The 22,289-nt window shown below is 49.4% G+C and overlaps 1 protein-coding gene across 5 annotated transcripts in view; it reads right to left on the reverse strand.

Moving 5' to 3' along the window:
- Positions 1-20,616, reverse strand: part of SLC25A37 (solute carrier family 25 member 37) — a 35,809-nt gene extending 15,193 nt beyond the window's left edge. The window contains exon 1 of one of the 5 annotated variants that reach the window (XM_081075767.1): positions 20,252-20,616. In XM_081075767.1, the coding sequence (XP_080931893.1) occupies positions 20,252-20,470 (219 nt within the window). In that variant the 5' untranslated portion in view covers positions 20,471-20,616. Of the gene's footprint in view, positions 1-19,950; positions 20,188-20,251 lie in introns of those variants that run through there. The other 4 variants (XM_081075769.1, XM_081075771.1, XM_081075770.1 and 1 more) reach the window with 4 other exon arrangements.
- Between the last annotated feature and the right edge of the window lie 1,673 nt (positions 20,617-22,289).

A 22,289-nucleotide genomic window follows, 5' to 3' on the forward strand; every position in this document is an offset into this window, starting at 1 on the left:
CATAATTGTACCTACCTCCTAAAGTCTCTGTGAGGATTAAAGAAAATAATAAATGAAAAGCCCTTTGCCTGGGGGGCTGGCCTATAGCTGCTGTTGCTTTTATTTATGCTTCTTTCCTTTCTTTATTTTTTTTGATAAACAGTGAATTCCTAGGAAAATGTCATGTTTACTCTAACTCCTTCATAAAACGAATCCCTTCAGGATTCGCTGCGGTTGGGAGCAATCATTGCACAGTGAGACTGTAAGACCTGAGTCATTGTCAGGACTGCCCGAGCAGCCCTTTAGTTCGCTGCTCCTCTTAACAGGAGAGAAACTGAGGCCCAGAAAAGTGAGGGGACTTGCCCACAGCAGCCCCATACGGGACTCTGTCCTTCCCAACCACCCACTCCCATGCTTACGGTACTTCCCTCGCCATTTCTAAATGAATGGACCCAGCTGCTTACATTAATCCTGGTTATGTAACAAAGGAAACTTGGATAGCTAGAGAGGTAGGGGAGAAAAATGACTAGTGTCAGTTCACACAGGCGCAAAAGGGCCAAGATGACAGTGCGACAGGAAGATCACTCACCTGGCCTGGCTGCTCAGAGCCAAGGGCATTTCTGGAGACCTTCAACTGGTGCTCAAATCTGAGGCCAGGGCAGGGACCGTAAGTACCCAGGCTCCCTGACAATGTGACTGATATCCATTCCCGCAAGGTCGCCGCTGTGGAAAGGGCCTCCCCACTGCTCAAGGACTCGCTAGCCTCTGAACTGTAGGAAACAGCCAGATGGGGCCAAGCTGAGCTACAGGACTGGACAGGGGGAGCCCTCTGAGGGGTCTGCTCCTTCCCCCATGCTCCACAGTTACCCAGCAGGACTTGGGCTCCACCCATGGGTGCCAGTAAGTCCCTTGGATTCTGGAGGATTAATCCACGTGGCACTGTGGGACATGTTTCCATGGAGTGTGTCTCGCCTTCCCAAGAGGGACGATCCCCCAAAATGTGCACCTAAATGTGAGCATGACAGAGAGCCCTGTTCCAAGAGTCAGAAGACCCAAACTGCCGTCAGCGCTGCATCCAAATCCCCGAGGAACTCCGAGCAATCCTTTCACCTGGCCGGACACCAACATGAACTGCTACCAGCAGGTAAACCTGAGACGGCAGGGGATTTCTTCTGTTTTGTTCACCCATCTACTACAACTGTAAATATTTGTAGAATGAATAAATGGAGTTAACAGATTGTCTCTAAGGAGGTCCTTTTCGGCCCCTAACAATCTAAATCTATGAAACCGGGTAAAGAATCCTTCAAAATACAAACGTGTGTGGTTGTGTTTTATTTGGGTGGAGATAAATCTACATTGCTATGCACCAGTTTTTAAACACCTGTATAAAAAAGAATTCCAGGAGAAATTGGAACCCTTATGCACTGCGGGTGGGAATGTAAAATGGTGCAATCCCTATGGAAAACAGTATGGAGGTTCCTAAAAAAATCAAATATACTGGGGGTGCCAAAATAATGTACACACATTTTAAGAGATGTTATCTATGTGTTACTTTTTGAAGTTGAATTGAATTACAGTAGCAATGTGTAAGTAGTATGACGTTCACTCAAAAGGTGGCATTCATCAAATGAATGCTAGCGTCACCAAGCGACAGGCAGGACAGTCAAAGCAAATGGCAGAAGCACGGTTGTCGTTTGAGGAGCGCAAGGCCATTTTGAAGTGGTATTTGAAGTTGGAGAATGTGGTGGAAGAAAAACAACAATGGAGACGTGAGTCTACAACAGAACCTCCAACACGCCTACCAACTGCTGGCATCGTGATAAGTGAGACGCATGGTGCTGTGTGTGATGAGCACAAGGGAAGAGCCGGGAGCCCTCCCACAGCAACAAGTCCTGCTGCCTCTGCTGTGGTGTTGGAACGCTTTACATGCTCGCCACAGAAGTCTACTGAACAATGTTCACTGTAATCAGAGGTGTCTGGACGCTGATGGGAACCACTCTGAGCACCTCTTGTCATTGCAGAAGTCAAACATGACTTGTAGTCGTCTTTTGTTATCGGTATATATTGAGTATTACAATTTTAAGACAGTTTTTCCTTTCTTAAAATGTGTATACATTTTTTTCAGCACCCTCTGTAGAATTACCAGACGATCCAGCAATCCCACTTCTGGGTATACAACCAAAAGAATTGAAAGCAGGGACTCAAAGAGATATTTGTACACCCATGGTCACAGCAGCATTTTTCACAATAGCAAGAGGTAGAAGCAACCCAAATATCCATCCATGGGTGAATGAATAAAATGTGGTATGTAGTACCTACAATGGAATATTATTCAGTCTCATAAAGGAAGAAAATTCTAACACATGTTACATCATGAATAAGGCTTGAGGACATTATGCAACAAGGCAGACATGATCCAAAAAGACAAATACGGTATGATTCCACTTATATGTGGTCCCTAGAGTCATCAAATTCACAGAGACAGAATGTTAGAATGCTGGTTGCCAGGGACTGGGGGAAGGGAAGGGGAAATGGGAATTGTTGTTTCAAGGGTATAGAGTTTCAGTTTTAGAAGAAAAAGTTCTGGAGATTGATTGTACAACAATGTGAATGTACTTAACACTACTGACCTGTATGTATACTTATAAAAGGTTAAGAGAGTAAATTTTATGTTATGCTTATTTCACCCTAATTAAAAAAAAATCCTAATCAACAGCTCATTCCACATGCATTTCATAGTCTGAAATTCTGTCACAATCAAATAAGTCCCTCAGCTTTCTTTATCGCCTGGGATAGCAGTTTTTTTTCTGTCTGTTTTTAGTGAAGGCAACCAGAGGTCCCAAATGCCAAACTGTGATCCGCTGAACACAGCAGCATTACTGGCTCCAGAGCCTGCCTTGGAAGGAACGGCCTGGAAGGTCAGCCCAGGGGCTCTTGGTCAGAAGGCAAAGCCTTAACGGAAGACAGAAAATGAAGATGCAGAGTTTGAATCCTCATCCTTTCTCACATGCTGGCCCCTGGTCCTGATGCAAGATGCTAGCCTGTACCACCCCAAAAGGTATTTTTCCCAGGAATCAATACCCCAACTGCTCAGGCATAGAGGTAGCTGCCGAAAACCAGCCAAATGTTTTTATAGGAGAAACTGGGATATGATGCTGGTGGTTCCAAGGCACTGTCTTGCCACCAGAGCCAAGGAGCAGAGGGGCCTGAGTGCTGGGGATGACAGTGCTCCTGGAATCCACCCTGGACAGGCCCAGAGAGCTGGGCACCTCAGAAGTCCCATGCACGGTTTGCAAGTCAAGTGTGGTCCTGCCACCTTCTGCAAGAATGGCTTCCACACCCTTCACAGAGACCACACCTTCTAAAGCATGCCCCACTGTTAGCCTATTATCCACAGGGAAAAAAGATTTTTCAAATTAGTCCTGTCGCCAGCCTTCTCTTGCTCATTCCTCTACTTATAATTATATCAGGTGACCTGTCTGCAGGCCTGTCTCTCCCATTAAAGTCTGAGAAATTCAAAGGAAAGGACGGCCTCACCCATTTGTTGTCTCGGCACCCTGGCCCTGTGCTTTAACCATAACAGACACTCAACCACTTGTCAAGGACTCAGAGATGTACTCAATTTCACCCACTGGCGTGGGTGATATACAAAGCAGGCTCTCGAAGACCCTTCCCCAAATGGCTATCAGCCTGATGTGGATCTGTGTTCCAAAGTTTGATGCACCTCACCATTTTCTAGAGTCTACCACCAAGGGTAACAGCCAGCTCCAGAGTCCAGGGGACACTAGAGTCTAAGCAGATGTCCAGGGTAAATTTCCCAGATGTTACCTACCGAAGCCAGATTTCTCACAAACACTACTACCAATTTACCTCCATAATGCTGGATGATTTATGTGTAGGCGGGGTCAGGTCACAGCTGGAGGGTACATTCTCCTGCTTTCTTCACACACCTTTCATACTAGACAATCACATGGAAAAATGATAAAAGACCAGAAACACCAGGCTTGATACTCTCATGGTCTTGGGGGGAGGGGAAAAGGGGAAGATACCAAAGAAAACATCCTAAAGACTCCTCTTTCAGCTTCCGGAATCCACTTGCATATACAAATATTTGCAGGTATAAATGATTTCATGAGCTCTTTAGGGAGTCATTTTTAAATTTTACTGGACGCCGAACGGCAGGAACCCTCAATCCTATGTGAGACTTCATGCTGACTCAAAGCCTCGTCCTGGAAACAAGAGCTCAGGTCTATGATTTAAACACAGCTGTCTGACCAGGGATTTCTAGGAGAGAAGGAGATTGGTGCTAGGACTGGAGTGAGTGGCCAGACTGCAGTAGCCTCAAGCTCGTACAACAACAGCGTCGTTCTACGAAAAGGTTCTCCCTGCACCACGAACAGTGCGTCGCTAGGGGTGCTGGGATGAGCAGAGCAGGTATGGAGTCCTTGCCTTGAAGGAATTTCTAGTCTAGTAGGGCATGGAAAGAGTAAACCAAAAGTCATACAAGTAAACAATCACAAACTCTTAAGTGCTACAAGAGAACAAAGGAAGGGGACCTAGTTTAGATTTGGGGAGGGGTCCTGGAAGGGACCTCGAAGCCGACACCTGCAGGCTGAGAGGAGTCAAACAGGTGAAGGAAGCATCGGAGAAAGGGTCTCCGTGGGGGCACAGACAGTGGCTTGTGGGATGGGGACTGAGGCCCTGAGGAGGCTGGTGTCCCTGGCAGCCTGCTGAGTACCAAGAGATGAATCTGGACAGAAGCATAAGGTAACAGAACCCACGGCAAGCCCGGAAAGCCCTGGCACAGGAGGTCTATGTTTATCCTTCGCGCTGTGTTTCAGTCTGTCCAGCCTGCCTGCCTGCCTGCCTGCCTGCCTTGGATTTGCGAACAGGGAAGGAATGGAGGGAAGGAATGAGGTGGATGAAACAGAAGGTTTCTCACTGTGAAATCTAAAGGGAGCGCAAACCATGGGGATCAATGGTGTTCCTGTCACCATGATGGGAGACACTGCTGCAAGCCTCCCCTAACCCTGGCACTCCCCCCAACGCTCCCCCAAAATGCTCAGGTTGCCTGGACTAACCCGATCTGTGCTACTGGCAACCTTGCTGCCTGTCTCCGATCCCCTCCATGACTCAGCTTCCTGGGAGTAGACTGGTTAAAGATCTGTCAGGGAGAAATCAGAGAGCTATAAACAGGGCCTTCCAGAAGCATCTGTTCCATGCTCCCCTTGATTCCAGGGTGGGGCAGTGGCCATTCAGCATTTCTGGAATTGCCTGAATGCATGGTTTGCAGTCTCTAAGTGTTATAGTTGGAGGTTTCAAGTAAATTAAACAAACTGTAATTTCTAAGCAGGCACTTTGGGATGCAGGGGCCCCCACATCGTATATTGGCAGCTGGGTCCTCTCTCTGCTTTTCAGCCTCTGGAAGTATTCCGGATAGGGGTCTTCCTAGCTTCCTCCTCCTACTCCTCAAAAAAAAAAAAAAAAAAGTGCTTGTAAGTCTATAATTTACATTCAAAGTCAAAAGAGGATGTCCAAAAGTTATATTGCCCCCCGGGCAAAAAAGGAGTGGAAATTTTAGAACCGGAAACTTAAGAGTTCATTTAGTTTTAGTTCAATCTGTCCATTCTATGGATGAAGAAACTGAGACGCAGACAAGTAAAGTGTTTCTCCCAGAGTCTCGCAATTGGTAGGCCTCTGGTCATCTTAAGCTCATTACAATTCACCCTAAAATGCAAATATCAATGTTTTGTGTGCACATATGCAGGAAGAATCTGCTTTGCCTTGCTTCTCCACGTTTCATTCCCTGCCCTCCTCATTCAAGAACACCCCGTGTGGCCAGTTCATGGTTGACAAAGCTTTTCCTTGTCCCTTAAACTGCGGTTGCTCAAAGATCAGATATCTGTTTTCAGTTTAAAGCAGCTTCTAGTAAAAGCCCAGCTTTGTGGTAACTTTCAGATATTAGGGTCTGAAGGAGAATTTCAGAAATATTCTTATGATTTGGATTAATGGAAAATACAAAAGACAAAAGACCCGTGGAAGAGACCTTTCAAGGAAAGTTTAAAAAGAATTCTTTCCCAAGGTAAGGGAAAGCATCGCGAGGGGCGGGGGGGGGGGGGGGGGGTTGTGAAGGGGGGAGGCGCATTTTCTGACCTGTGGAGGGAACAGCGCCAAAATTGTACCAACAACGCACCCTCTCACAACACCCTAGTTTCAACTTCTTCTCTACCTCCTTCCAAAACTTGAAAGATTTGTTTTGGAAGCAAAGGAACTAAGAGTCATTCCAACTTGTCAATATATTCCTTATTGTTATCATGTTTTTATCATGAAAAGTCATTTCTGAAGCTGATATTCTTGAAGCTCTAAGGGCTCACTATAAATCTTCAGTTATTTTTGAAGTTCATTTAACATGTCACCCTTCTTGGCCTGTATAATGAATACATGTACATTAATATAGTGATTGTCTGAGAAGCCAAGATTCAAGGGGGAAAAAAATTTTTTTTTAATACAATTACATTAAAAGAGAGTTCTCTAGTCTCATATACACTTTATGTTTTTAGTCCTTTCACTAACAACCCCTCTTCCGGGACATTTTCTGTGGTGTAACTTCAACCAGATTAAATCTAGACTATTTTGACTAGGGTAACAGCTCAGCATTGTAAAGACACTGAAAAAGGCCCACACAAGTCCTCCTTGAAAACACCCAGCAAACAGATTTAGGAACAATGACCTCCTGTGCCAGGGGAATCCGCCAACACAGAAATAGAGGGCTGGCTTTGGGGTCAGCTGGTTCTTGCCCATGTTACCACACTGGCCTTTTGGCGAAACAGGACTCAGTTTCCAGAAGTTGCGAGATCCAGGATTGTCTGTCCAAACCCTGGACTGACACAGATACCAGGAGAAAAATCCTCAAGAGCCCAGTTTCAGGCCCTTTATCAAAATCCCTAGAGGCTGATGGACAAGCCCAGAGAACTGAACCCTCTGCATGTTGTAGGAGGCTCCACTGGGGACATGAAGACTAAAAGGAAAGAGAGGGCAGGAAAAAATGTTCAGCCACACAGTTGCCTTTAAAAAGCAACAAGGAATGACGTATGAATCTGAATGTCAAGAACAGGTCCCAGGGTTCCGGGCTCCAGATCAATCACTGTCCATCGGAAAACACAGTGCTCACCTATGCTGTCTGTCAAGTCTCTCATCATCCTACTAACTGAGGCCTGGGTTGGTAAAGGTCACTCAGGCAAACCATAAACCTCCACAAATCACATGGCTGTATTTTTTTTAAATGGCTGTATTTAATTTTTTAGACACTTATCTGGCTGCTAGTCAAGCTGGCATGTGCCACTGATGCCACCCATTAAATAAGAACCAATTATGAGCAGAAAGGCCTTTGGCATAACAGCTTTCCTCCCTTCCTTCTTGTTTCCTCCTTCCTCTGCTCTTTGGCTCTGCAGTGAAACTTCCCACCCAGGGAGAAGGCTGGGCTTCCCTGGAAGCCACTGGATAGTTGTCTGGTGGCCAAACAGGGAAATAAAATTTCAGAACAGGAGTAAGAAGCGGGGTTGGGGGAGGAGGTGAAGAAGGAGGAGGAGGAGAAACAGTCAGAACAGGGTAGGGGGGTTGGAGGGTAGGTCCTGCCTGGAGGTCTTGCGTGGTAACCCCAAACCACAAAAACTTTCTCAGCTGATTCTGCAGTCAGAAGGCTCAGAGCAGAACCCCAAAATCAGAGTATTAGGGGGCATGCCAGTGTCCTGATGATGGCCAGGCACCTTAAGAACAGGATGTGACATTCCAGGGATCAGAGAGAATCGTACAGCTTTGTACAAACGTCTGTCTCCTTCGGTCTAAGATACATAGTGAGATAGTATTTCCTTGTGGAGCCCTTTCTGTATGCCTCCCAAAGAGGGTTCATGTTCTCTGAGGTCAGGCTCGTCAACCCTTACAGGAATGTTCTAGACGGGACTTCGGTGGGAAAAGACCTCAGAGCTGTCAGCCTCCCAGCTCCCTGGCACAAGGTACACAAAGTCACACCCCATTAACCCCACTCCTTGATTCATTGAGTCAATCAATGAAGTCCAGGGGATGAAGTTGCATTTTTACAAATGCCTTTCAACTCTGCCTAGGTAGCGATGTTTCCATAAACCAGACTAACGCAAGCCAACATCTAGCAAACAAGCTGTGGAGACAGTGACTCAGGAAAAACTATCTTGGTTCTTCAGTAAAAACACACCCTGGGCTCACCCTCCATCCACCCTCTCAGACACAAGCACACACACTGGCATCTTATCCTTTGGAAAGGCTTCCCCACCTCTCCAGTATGACTTCTTGGATCGGATCATTGCCCAATCACCCCGCTCCTTTAATCCAGGCTCTCGACAGTCCCAGGTCACCCTTGGGACATCCTCTATTCCAGGGAGGGGAGCACCAGAAGTCACAGGCAGTTCTGGTGTGAGCCCAGCGACTATGGCTGCCCACTGGCTGACGCGCCCACCCTGCACCTTCTGTGCCTGCTGCCAGGCCCAGGCCAAGACCAGGCATCCACAAATCCCTCTCTGTGGGTGGCACAAGGAAAGGAGGATGGGGGAACCCCGAGACAAAGGCATCTGTGTCCTAGCTCCTACCCCTCCTAACTTTTCTCTGTCAGCATCATGAGCAAACAAGGAAACAGAGATGGTAGGGGCCAAGGTGGGAAAGTCCCCAGGCTCATCTGCCTGGTACTCAAAGGGGCAGACTCACTTAAAAAAAGTGAGCACACACTTTTACCCCCCAGAGATGACTAGGCCCTAAGTACCCTGGGCACACAGCTGTCCTCCATGACCGTGGTTTATTCCAGTTCCTCTCATCGCAGGTCCTACGTTCTCAATGTTAAATATATTTCTGAGCACGCTGGCAGTATAATTGGCTCTTGCTCATTACCCAGCAGTCGGGCCCCCTGGTCTTTACCCAACAGAGGGGAGACACTGTGTAAGGAGAGAGGTTAAGTGTCCAAGGCCACACAGCTGCTGTGAATCCTACAGTCCCTGGAATGAGAGCCTGTATTTTCCATTCCAATGAGCTAACCTCACCTCTTTAACAGGATCCAGTTTGATAATAAATACCATGGCCTGGCACCTGCAGAGAGCTTTATACTTTTCTAAACTGTGTTCACAGCAAAACAGGCTGCATTTTCTTCCTAGATGCAGTAAGTGGATCTGAAAGGTGGGCAAGACAGGGACTGTTACTCTTCCCTATCTAGATAAGAAAACTGCAGACCGACAAACTCTGACAGTGCTCTTCTCAACAGGTCATTTTTATGCTGTGATCTGGAAAGGAAGACTCAGGCCAGTTCACACTCAATTCACTATACTGAGTCCAACTTCAACTCCCTGCTGAAATGAGGAGGTGTTAACAGCAGCTGCAATTTGCTCCAGAGAGAGAAGCCAGACAGAGCCAAAAATATCCTATGGCAATAAACATTTGTCATCATCCCCTTGCCCTCCATAATGGAACAGTTGACCAAGGAACTCCTACCTATACATTAGAGCCCTAAGTTCCATGCCCTACTTTGATTTCCTGTTGGTACTGCCTTGACTCCAGTTCCTCCCTCCCAAGAACGCAGCTGGGGACACATCATCTCCTCTCTCAGAACCCAGCTCAAGGGCTCTGCCGTCATGAACATCTGAGTCTGCACCCCAGCACCTCACTTCCTTGCTCCTACATGACTGTCTCCCCCTTCAGCTCTGGTGTAGCAGAAAGAGACCAGAGTTCCAGGGCATGTTATTTTTCTGAAGCTCAATTCTCTCCTATGAAATGAGAAAGAGCACATGACTTTTCCTATCTTCAGAAGACAGCTAAGAGGATCAAATGACAGAATATAGGTTGAGACAATACAAAAGTACTGCAATATACAATTGCAATAGCAACATACAAGCATAACCAGCCATTCAAGTAATAACACTGTCAACAATGATAATAGAAGCTAATATTGAGTGCTTACCATGTACCTGACACTATTATTAACTGACACTGGTCAGTTAATGTACCTGACACTATTATTAACACTATTAACACAATTATTCTACATGTGTCATAATTAATTCTTATAGCAACACTCTAAGTTGGTACTATTACTATCCCCATTTTACAGATGAGAAAAATAAGGCAAAGAGAGGCTTCAGTAACCTGACCAGGCACCACCCCGGCAGTCTGGCCCTAGCACCTGTGCTGCTAACCTGAACCACTCTACTCTTAATAGTTAAGCACATTGTCTCTGATACGATCTGTCATTAGCTGGGAATGCTAAGGTTTACAAAAGCCATCCACAAACGTGATACCACCTGAGCTTCTCAACAGACCCGTCAAATAGATAAGCGGATGATATTATTCTAAGGGACTAATATTAGTCTACTAGACACAGAGACAACAGCCCAGAGAAACAACTCCCCCGAGGTTTCAAAGCTGGTTAATGACAGGACCAAGACTTAAATTGGATCCATGGGGCCTGCACCTCGCCCCAGGTTCGATGCCCTTTCTAGAGCCTCCATAGCAGCACAAGTCTGACACCCACACACCCCTCCCCAGCCCCTGCTCACAGCAGCCTCTCCAGTGTAGCCTTTATGCTTATCCCAGGGAACGATGAGATCATCAGGTCAGGGGTGTTTGCCAATCAGACCTCAGGGTACCACAGCTTTCTGAGTCTCTCACTGGATGCGCCCTATGGATCCAGAGACTGGTGGCCACAGAGGAAGTCCTCTCGGTGACACAAAGCCACGGCCCCCAACTTGACCCACGATGGCCAGATGTTTCCTAAACCTGTGATGCAACAATTGCTTCAACCAAGCTGCTGCTGGGATTTCTATTTCAACATGTTTTGTTTTCTCTTCAGAGAAAAGGCATGAATGTGAAACCATAACACCTTATAGTGACCAGACAACGAACGGCCCTTTCCTACTGACTGGGATTACTGGCAGGGTGGGGTATGTTTTCAAAAGTGCCTTATATGAGCCAATTTTGGCTTTCAGAATGACTAACAACCTCAGGAGTGAGGAAGAGAAGGGGGGGTGGGGTGTACAACTGATGGCCACTGTCTTCTACAGAGGAAGGAGCCAACTCAAGAATTCCCAGCAGAGAAGCCTGGCGTGATGCTTCCAGCAGGCTCCAGACCTTCAAGATGGCAGCCTGAGGACCCCAGCGTCGACACCCCAGACCTTATGCTCATTTGAAAGTAAATATCAAATTGGGCCATTCTTCTCTTCAGAGGGACCCAGTTCTGTCATCTAAGCTCAGCGTCTAATTATAGGGAACACGCTCTGGGAACAGGGGCCAGGACTTATTTTTGTTACCCGGTGTCTAGCACAGAGCCTGGCAGGGAGGGCGTTTGGTTCGCGTGGAATGAATGAAGTGGGTGGCCAGGTGAATTCATAATCTCATCAGGATATGACTGTGGCTTGCCGGGCCGACCGCTAAAAAAGGACAAACAAAAGGGCAGAGAAAGTCTGTTTGTGGCCAAGACACATTATGGCATCAACAAAAACACAACACAAAACAAAATAAAAACAAGTATTTGTCTAATAGCAATTTTAAAAGCATTTTTTTCACTTTTTTCTTTCCTCTTTAAAACAATTGTGTCTTTATTCAGTTAACCGCCATTTACAGAATACCTTTATGTGTCTTGCTCTGGTAGACATGCCAGAGAAGAAGGGTCTGAGTCTCTGCAGGCCACACAAGGTAGTTCGGGATTTATTCTGAAGGCAACGGGGAAAGCTAGGAGAGTATTAAGTGGGGAGACACCACCTGCTGTGAACTGTAGGCGAAGGCGGCTCCTTAGCCCCCCTCACAGGTTCTGCTACACCCTGGAGAAGGGGCTGCATTTTCCATTCCAATCAGGATCCCAACTTGATAATATACACCATGACCTGGCACCTGCAGAGAGCCTTATCATTTTTAAACGGTAGGAAGGTTTGTTCACTGCAAACCTGGCTGCATTTTCCTCCTAGACGCAGTAAGTAGACCTGAACGGTGGGCAGCACGGGCAGTGCTCCTCTTCCCTATTTAAGATGTAGAAACCAGTCCACCCGGAAGCTGGAGGGCTCTGAGGCCGGAGTGAGCAGGACCGGCTAGGAATGATTAGTGGTAAGTCGGCCAACGAAAACTTCACTGAGCACCTACTATGTGCCGGAGACTGTTTCTGGCCATGAGAATGTACCAGAGAACAAAAGAGCAAAAGATTCCTGCCCAATGGGAACTTACATGCAAATAAGGGGAGACAGACCATAAACAATATAAAGGATATTATAAATAGAAACAAAATATATAAATAATCAATAGAAGTAAAAAGCATCGTGTGTTAGAAGGTAATGAATGCTGTGGAGAAAAACAAAGCAGGGAAGTGTGGGTGAGAGGAGGGCAGGGCGTATTCAGCCGTGATTCGCGTGGTCAGGTGAGCTGTCAACGAAAGGAAGCTGACTGAGGCCCCCGAACTGCGGTGGGAGTCCTGGGGACAGGGAGAAGACAACAAACTCAAGAGATATTACAGATGCATGTGGCGGGTAGAGAGAAGTGGGAGGGCCAGGCGTGACAGCAAAGCTGAAGATGACCTCCAAAATGACCACCACGTTCCTGAGAGACGGGGCCCAGGCTGACGTGCAGGCCGAGGGAAGGTAGGGGTGTCCACCCTGGACATGCCAAGGCCGAGGAGCCCACGAGGCAGCAAAGTGGACAAGTTTGTGAGGCAACTGGATACCCAGCTCCCAGAGGGAATGGACCACAGACAGCGATCTGCCACTTATCAGGTCCCAGGCGAAAACTGAGCCGTGTGTCCTGGAGGAATAAGAGGGTGGAGGGCAGCGTGCTGAGGAAGACCAGGAGGGGTCAAAGGGACTGAGCAGCAGCAGACCCAAAGGGGAAACAGAGAGCACTATGGGTCGCAGGGCCACCCTCACAGAGGTGCCCTTGGCAGAGTGCAGTCAACAGCAGCAGAGGGGTAAGGAAAACAGTGACTGCGTTTAGCAAGGAGATGACTAGCGGCCTCCGTGAGGGTTCAGTGGAGTGGTGGGCACAAAAAACAGAGGCCTGGGGGTGACACGGGGAGGGAGACCATGCCAAGGGTCAATGATCTTTTCATAACATCTATTATTTTAAGGAGAGAAGGAGAAGAAGAAAAAAAGAACAGCAACAAAAGTTTGTCTGTTTTCATGAAGAAAGAAGTTGGTACTTGGGGCCTGTGGGGGGTCAAGGTTAGATGTCTGTGGTTTATTTGTTAATTTTAGATGGGATAGCCTTGGAAAGAAGGAACCAGTTGGGGGAGGGCGAGGATCAAGATAATGGAACTGAGTTACAGAGAGAGCACCAAAATAACTACCAGCATGGCCATTTCTCAAGAATGTATGCACGACAGCAAGAGCTCTGCATATGTTGGCTCCCTTAATTTTTCCAACAACCCTATAAGGTAGGTGTTGGTATTAATGTCCCCACTTGGCACACAAGGAAACTGAGCTTAGAGAGGTTAAGCAGTGTGCCCCAGGTGTGGTGCCAGGATTCCACTCCAGGTGTGAGGGCGGTTCCCACACATCACCCTTCCCTGCCCTTGCTAAGTCACCCAAGAGGAAGGAAGGACCCTCTTACCTTACACAGGTGGAGGGGTGGGGAATGGAGGGAGAATTGGAAGGACAGTGACAGGAAGATGAGTTTGAGTGGGGTCCTGGTTCCTCTAGGAAGTCGGAAGCAAGACGCCATGCAGAGGGCGAAAGAGTGGAGAGGCGGGGGCTTGAGGAACACGGGCATGATCTGAAGCAGCGGTTGGGGAGGATGGAAGCAGCCTGACCTGAACACGTGGAAGGACAGGCTAAGGGCCCGAGAGGCATGGGCACACTGGCACCAAAGAGGCCTTGTGTGGCTTTCTCCTGAAGGGCTCGGGGCTTGCAGCCTGACGGTCGGTTCAGAATCGGGGGTTGGGCAGGCCGGTGTTAGGAGAAACAAAAGCAGAGGAACTGAGGGCCGAGCGGCTGCAATGATGGGCCACAGTGTCCAGGCTGGATGAGGAGGACAGGGATGGGCTAAGAGGAGGCGGCAGCTGGAGCACAGTGGGACCCTGAGACAGCTGTGGCCAGGCTATGAAACATCTGAATTTAAGATTTCAGAGGCAGGTAGGTTCTGGGTTGGGACAAGTTCCCACGAGGTAAAGGCCATCGACTTGAGGGGCGTAAAGAATAGAGGGATTTGAATATTAGGTGGTGACCGAGAGGGGACATTCTCGGGGTGATGACAGGATTTGTGGAGAGGCAGTCTGTGAGTGAACACCAAAGTCTGAAGACAATGAGGGAAAGCGCCTCCAGTCATGGTGATGATGATGAAGGTGACACCTTTAGGGTATTCACTACCCAGCAGGCACTGTTCTACGTGCTGTAAGGATTTCACCCTCACTGCCACTCTGTGACATCAGTACCATCTTTTCCCCTTTCACAGATGGGGAAACTGGGCACAGAGAGGTGAAGAAACTGGCTCAAGGTCACACCTAAGTGGAAACTGGGACCTGGCCCAGGCAGTCTGGCTCAGGGTCCAAGCACTAACCATTCCACTATCCTGCCTCTAAGGGGAAGGACAGCTTGATAAGAGGGAGGTCAAGTAACGGAAAGAAGGCAGCGGCACCCCCACCCAGCCCAAAAGTGCCTGGGTTTGAGCTGATGGGAACCATCTTTAGTTGAACTGGTAACAGGACAGGAAGGCAGAAGGAGCACTCAGTGAAGAGGGAAGGCAAAATAAGGGAAGAAGGAAGCAATGGAAAGTTGATTGAGAAGAGAGAAAGCAGGAAGAAAATCAGTATCTGCATTTTATAGATAAGGAAATTAAAACTCGGAAAAGCTGTGTCTTGCTCAACCAGGAAGTCAAAGACTGGGATCTACATCTTTCCAAGACAATTCCCTTAAGGGTAAGAAATCCCAGCTCAGAAGGTGCTTGAGGGAAGGATTACAGTTAAACTATGAGCAAGTGATTTGACACATCCCTCCTATGAAAAATGTCAGCTGGGAACACTCAAGATGGAGGCGGGGAGGGGAAGAAAAGGGAGGGGAGGGGAGGGCAGGGCAGGGCAGGGCAGGGCAGGAAGGGCAGGCTCTGGGTAAAGCAGAGCTCACGCCCTCCGGGAGGGCACTAACAAATGCCAGGAGGGTAGAGATGTGTCTATGGCCGGCACCAATGGGGCCAGAGGAATCCTTGAAGATGAAAGACAAACAAAAATAGAAATTCTTTGAGAAGAAAAGGTTGGGTACTAGGGGAGATAGAAGAAGACCCAGAAGGTTCTGGGATTCAAGAGAGATTGCCAAAGGCTTTGTTCAATGCGAGCAAGTCAGTTCATCCAGTGGGTCGGGGCAAGGCAACCCTCCTGAAGTTGCAAAAGGGTCAAAGAACCCACGCCTGTCAAAAAGGGGAAGTGGGACGAAAGTCCTGAGGTTGGTCACTGCTTCAAAGAGCAATGGGACAAAAGTCCTCGTAAATGAGATGGCCACAGGTAGCTAAAACATACCCTAGTGGAAACCAGGAAAGGGATGGGAAGCATTCTGGACCAAGTACCACCTTCCCTTCATGTGACACCCCTTCCCAACCTCTACATGCACACCCCTGTGGGGTTTAAACAAAGCAGTCACTTAAATCCCCCCTCTTAAGCCCCAAGTGCCTCTCCCTCCTGGAGCTGAGGTCACCTGAGGTCACCTTCACTACTCACTATAATGCTAAGGGCTCCCCTCCAAGCCCTCCACCCCAGCCTACCCCTGCCCATTTCTGGGCAGAGAGGGCCAGAGCAGGCAGGAAAGTTGCCATCTGGGGCCAAGTGCTGACTGGGACTGGGTGAGATCCCAGCCCACACCGCTCCAGCAGCAAGCCTACAGGACACCCATGCCACTCTGAGTACTAGCATTTGGCCTGGAAGTCCAAGACATAAAGACTAGGAGAAAAGTTCAAGAATGCTCCTTTTCTGACTCCATGCCCTTCCCAAACCCACCTTTTAGTAAAAGCACCTCCTGTTGAAGGACAGAAGAGAAGGGAGGGGAGGGATCCGAAGGAGATAAGACAGGGGAAGAGACAGAAAAATCACTGTAATTTTTTGTTGCTGGAACTAGAGCAATTCGGGATTTCACGCCCTTTTGAAGTTGAATGGCATCAACAACACTATACTTTGTTTCGAAAGCAATGAAGTGGATAGGAGGGGACTTGGGCAGCTGCCTTCACTCCCCTGAGCATGCTTCCTACCAGTCAGCCTGCACTGCTGAGAACCATCAGGAACAGACTGGGAAGTCTGAGGAATGCTGGGCCGTCCTGGCACCTGCCTGGCTCAGTGCTGCTCAGAGCCCAGGAGGGCCCACTACAAACCCCCAGGTCAACTTGAAGCTTCCACCTGGCTCAGCCCCCACCAACTCCTGGAGAGAATGCTGTCAGCCCTCCGTCTGTACCCTGGCTGGGAAGGAGGGCTCTTCCTAGCCAAGTTCAGGACAGCAGTTTCCCTGACAAGCAAAGCAAGAGAAGGGCTGTGAAAAGGTCAACGGAAGTTCCCTCGCTTCAAATCTTTCCTGTTTCCTTTTGCTCCTGCTTTCACCACCACAGGACTCAGCATGGTCTACAAGTGGTGTGCCTAATCGGGTTGGAATTTCCTTCTCCACCCACCTGGCATTCTCCCCACGGTCTTGAGCACTCCTGACCAGGGGCTCTCACATCCATCCCAAGAGCTGATGGAGGTGACTACGCCATTTGCCACTTTGGAGCACCAGGAAGAAGGTCATGGAAAACTTGCTGCCCACCCCAGTGGAAAAGGAACAAGTAATTGCTAACCATTTGGCGAAAGCCCAAGAGACTCCCCAGGTTCTCTCCCTCGGTCCTACAGTAGGGGGCTCGTGGGGTCTCGGAACCTAAAGGAGAAAACCCGTAGCAAGGGTCCTGGTAGTCTGGCCCTTTCCAGATTAGTGAGCGAGCACCACTGTGGGCCTAGGTGAGAGAGGAAGACATAGGAAGGGGCAGAAAAGTTGCCGAGGGTCTTCCAAACGCCTATTTAGTAATCACAGGCTGTTGATGGCTGGAGCTCCAGACATTAATATTAGTGATCATCGGGTTCAGTGTTTTTCATACTTTTTTGGTCATAACCCTAAGCCAGAAGTGCACTTTACACAGCCATTCAGGGACACACACACATACCCATAAAACCCAAATAGAATTTCATGGAGCAACGCTTCTCATTACTGCATGCCATACACACTTGTACTCTGACCAATCTGTTTTTAAAATGTTGATCCCGCTAATAATGCGTTACGACCCACAGTTTGAAAAAAACACAGGTCATGAAAGTGACTGCCATTGGGGTGTGGGATGGGACTTCCTGGGAAAATGTATTTAATACTGTAATGTTTAGCATTTAGCAAGGCTGGCTTTCAGCACTTACGACCACACCACCAAGCATCGTGGTCTCTATTCCGTGGTCCATACCTATCTAGGATAGAAAAACTGGAAAAACCAGGCCACCCAACGTTCTCACTTAACTTCACGACGTCAAAGTGAAAAATGTGTGCCTTATAAAATAAAACTTAACTTTTTCTTCCAGGATACAATTGACATTGATGTGGCTTCAGCTGACATAATTATTTGCAATTTCAAGTAACAGAAAAGAGGACAATGGGTGTTCTGTGTTCATAGTAAGGGGGACAAGCTAAAAGGGGGCGAAACACTGTACTGGTCCAGACAAAACGAAGGCACACCACCGTGCCTCAGGCATCAAGCAAGTCATGGGCAGGGCTTGAAACCCAAGCCAGAGCTCCTGACTCACTCCCAGTCTCCACCATCCAAAATACTTAAGATCACAGTCGAAGTCTCCCCAAGCATCGCCATGACTCAAGCCTAATGCATCCCTGCTATCTCGGGCTCGGCACAGACAACCGTGCTGACCGTGGCAGACTTTGGCATTCTTCTACAGCCTCACGGGGGTCCTGGACAGGGGCTCCCCCACTTCACTCTCTCTCTCTAACTGTCTCAGCTGAAAAAATATACAAGACAAAGCCTTGCTACCCCTTCCAAAAATGTTGTAGTGAACAACAAGAGGTGCTTTAAAACCAAACCTGTGGGCTTCAAAACAGAAGAACCTCCACGGGTCATTGTTCTGGGTCAGAGTTAGAATGGCAGCACCCAGAAGACTGACTCATTAGAGAACCCACGCCTTCATGTCACAGTAAAGCCCCATAAGGTGACAGCTCCTTCGACCACACACACCATGTTATGTTCACCTGTCCATGGCTGAAAACTGCCACAGGAAGTAATACTAAGGACACGGTGACGCCTGGATCAAAACATACCAGTGTCTAAGGGGCAGGGAAGAAACTAAACACAGATCACACAATTGAAACCCGTGAGACAAATGCCTCTTTAAAGTGTCAAAGGGAGCGCAAAAGGCATGACTAATTTTTTCTAATCCGAAGGATAAACTAAAATGATGCTCTGAACCAAACTCGACGCAGAGGCCGAGGGCCTCAGAAGCGGTATCGTTCCTTGACGGAACATTCATCTCCACGACCCGGTGGGGCTGATGCCCATTGAGATAACATCTCCCTGCTCCTAACTTTCCCCACACTCTGTCCAAGGCACTTGAGACAACAGCTTCACATATGGGGAATTTTATTACATGGGAGGGATTCTTTCCTACACAAATGTCACCTGGTATCTGTCCAGGGTCTTTCCCGGAGGAGCTTTGAAAACCTAAGAGAGCAGATCTCCCCCACGCCCTCTGTAACCCTGGCAGGCAAGGATCATTACTCTAATTCCACACAGGGACACCGGAGGGACAGAAAGGGTGATGGCTCAGGCCCAGCAGCCCAGACTCGAGGCCTCACCTCCCTGCAAATGCCTATGCCTTCTCTCCCTGGACGTGTGCCTCTCTAGTCACTCACTGCCAGCTCTCCGAGAGCTGCCCCGGGCAGGGAAACCCTCTGAGTTAGACGTTCTGGCCTTCACAACGCTCATGTGGAGCGAGCATCAGCAATAAGATACAGCTGCCAGTGCCGGGGCTCTGTGGGCCCTGCCTTTCAAGATAACTGACACCTAGACAGGCCCCCAGTCTTCCAAAGCACAGTGGGGCTGGAGCTAGAGGATACGGTGGAGTGTTAGCCTGGGGAGGTTAATCAGTTCACCTCTCTGTGCCTCGATTTCTTCATCTATTAATCCCCAGGTTTGCTGTATGAATTAGCTGAGTTATGCCTACACAAATGCAATGTGTCCATACTACTATTACTTCCCTCCACTACTCTATTCTCTGGGCCATTGGGTGTCCTGATCAGGCTGACAGAGGGCAGCTCTCTGTCGAACAGACAAATTCTGCCTGTCTAAAACTGCCTCCTTGCAGAAATGCATTTAAAACTACCTGCCTGAAGAAGTGTCGGGCGCACTGAGTGACTATTACACAACCCACAGCAAGGGCTGGAGAGCACACCGTGCTCCCTGCCGGCCCACTTCCCTGCAACAGAAAAAGAGAAGGCAAATGTCACCGCAGGTCTCACTTGACTCTCTGCTGCTTGGCTGCCCCAAAACTCCAAGGAAAAAAGTGCAGAAATCCAAAGACAAGGGTTCAGCGCCGCTGAACCGGCCCCCCCCCAAGAGAGACGCCGAGAACCGAGAGAACCGTGTGCCACTCCCACAGCCCCCCAAACACCCGGGAAGCAGAAGCCACACAGCAGAGCCGGAGGGAGCGCTGCCCGGCCGGGGCCACGTTTCTCAGCGCGAGCGTGGTTAGCGCTCCCCGGCGGCGAGCCCCCGCACAAACGGCGCACGTGTGGGCAGCCCCCACCACCCCGCACGAGTCCGTGGACGCCTCTCGCCGCGCCTCGGACACCAGGAGCGCCAGCAGAAGCGCCCACGAGCCAGGACCCGAAAACCCCGGGATCGCGTGGGCAGGCGTGGTAAGCCCGCAAAGCGGCACCGATCGCCTCCCTCGGGAACCCCGCTGCCTCCGCCGAGGCCCGCGCTGCTCACCGCGTCTCGGCCGCCGCAGCCCCGGCCAGGAACGCGGCGGGAGCGCCCGTACGGAGTGCGGGCTGGGCACCCTCGTGGGCTCAGGGTGGGGGGGGGCGGCCCCGGGGCGGAAGGAGCCGCACGGCGCGCTCCCCAGCGCCCCAACGGCGCGCGCCAGCTCGCGGACCGACTCCGGGCGCCGCGGCGCCGGGAGCGCGTGGTGTCGGGGCGCTGCCTCAGGTTGCTGTCGCGCGGGATGCAAACGCACGCACGCGCGCGCGCGCTCTGCTCGCTCGGTCCCCAAAGTGTCCTCGTGCCTCACCTTCACGGAGTCTATCGGGTACATGACCGTGTGCTCCAGGATCCCGGCCATCGCTCCGGCTGTCATGTGGGTGGATAAGGAGGCGCTGGTCGGCAGGTTCTCATAGTCCTCCGACCCAGCGTCCTTGCAGCCGCCGCCGCCGCCGCCGCCATCTCGGCTGTCCCCATCCATCCTGCGCCCCACAGCCTGGCTCCCCACGCCGCCGCAGCGCAGCTCCATCCGCCAGCTCCGCTGGGCGCGAGAGGCTGCAGGAGGTGGGCAGGGAGGGGGAGGGGGCGAAAAACTTCACTTCTTAAAGTGGGAACCACCTCCCGGGTGCTGCGGCGCCTGACGCCATGGCGGGCTGGGGTGGAGCCGAGGAGCCCAAGACACCAATCGCTGGAAAAGAAGAGGCCGGCTGCGGCCGCACCATTGGTGTGCGGGCCAGTGTGGACCCGCCTCCCTGTGTGACGTCACTGTCCAGTGCAAATTTCCAAGCAACCGGACGGGGGCGAGAGGAGACGTTGGGGTGTCCCGGGAACTTGTACCACCTCGAGCGAGGTGGTGCTGCCTCGCTTGGGGCAGGCAATGGGGGCGGTCCATGGGGGAAGTCAGCCGGGCCGTAGAGGGGGTATGTTTAGAGCTGGAGGGAGAGCAGGAACAGTGGCTCAGGAGAAATAGGCCCCCAGAGCCCACGGTTTTGCAAACAGTATTGCTCAGCAGGCTTTGGCATTCCTAAGGCCTGGAGGTGGGGAGAATGACTGCGAATGTCATTTATGGAGCAGTTATGTGGCCATATTGGGGTGGGGGGCGGTGCACGTGGGGATGGAGCGGAGTTCTAGAACTGAGGACACCCTGCGCCATAGTAGTGCACCTCCTTTTGTGCAACACGAGGTCATATACTCAAAACAAGGCCCTCTTGTAGGCTGCTTCGAGAACACCCTTTTATTCAAAATGTTTTCTCTCACTGCAAACGCATAATAGCTAAATTTATTCTTCCCCTTATTCTCACAAAGAGACTAAATCCAGCCTGCCCTGGACTGACCGAGACAATAACTAGTAACCAGGATGGAGCCCTTCTGATTAGGCACCTCTAGCACATTTTCCTCTGGGATGATATGCCTGGAAAGTCCCAGGGTAGGGCTGCAAAGTGGCTGAGAGTAACAGCCGGCAATCTTACATCTCCTCCTGTCTTCTAAGACTCTGGTCTCCTAGATCTTACACTCATCCCAAGCTAGCTTCTTAAAAAAAGTGTAACCCGGACTGCTTTAGTTCTACCTAAATAATACTGTCTTGCTCCATCTGGGGGAAAGAGAAGGAATAAAAAAGCAGGGAGGTGACCTGTTTATGGAAGTCTCCATGAAAGTATGGCGTTTGCATGTCTAAATGTACATGTTCCAGGGCTGAAAACTTGGCTCCAGCTGATCAGCCTCTGCAGCACCAGACACCTAATTCAGAGAAGGCTTCTGGTCAGGAAAACTGGGCCTTGCAATATGAAAGGGAGGAGTCCTTGAAGATGTTGCGCCTGCTCTTTACCCTCTGCCTGGTCCCAGGGTTCGTGTCATAGCAACCCAGGCAGCTCTCAGGGATTTGAGATATAGTGATGTGAGGTTTGTCAATAGAGGCTTCCAGGCCAAGGCACCATTGCCCTATTTTTGATAGCTGCCAATAGTGGCTCCCAAGACAAGTGCTGAAGACGTGATGGGCAGAAACAAGCGCTGTGTTTAGTGTTCGCTAGAGAAGAACTCCCTGCTTTTGCCAAAGTTGATGTCTAAAAAAATTGATCAAAAGCTGTTGATATCCATTTAAAAATGGATATCTTTTTTTTAAATTTTTTTTTAAATGGATACCCAGTGCATATTAGCCCATTGTCCCACTTCTGAGAATGTGACACAAAAGTCTGAATTGCATGAAGCTCTTCTTCAAAGCATTATTTATAGTAATAAATTAATGGAAACAGTTCAAATGTTTAACTAGATAGGAATGGCTAAATTATGACACATGCATTAGTGAAATATGGGGCCATTAAAAACTATGATTATATATGTAACATGGTAAA

Source organism: Rhinolophus hipposideros (genome assembly GCF_964194185.1).
Source record: "Rhinolophus hipposideros genome assembly, chromosome: 16".
Classification (NCBI taxonomy): domain Eukaryota; kingdom Metazoa; phylum Chordata; class Mammalia; order Chiroptera; family Rhinolophidae; genus Rhinolophus; species Rhinolophus hipposideros.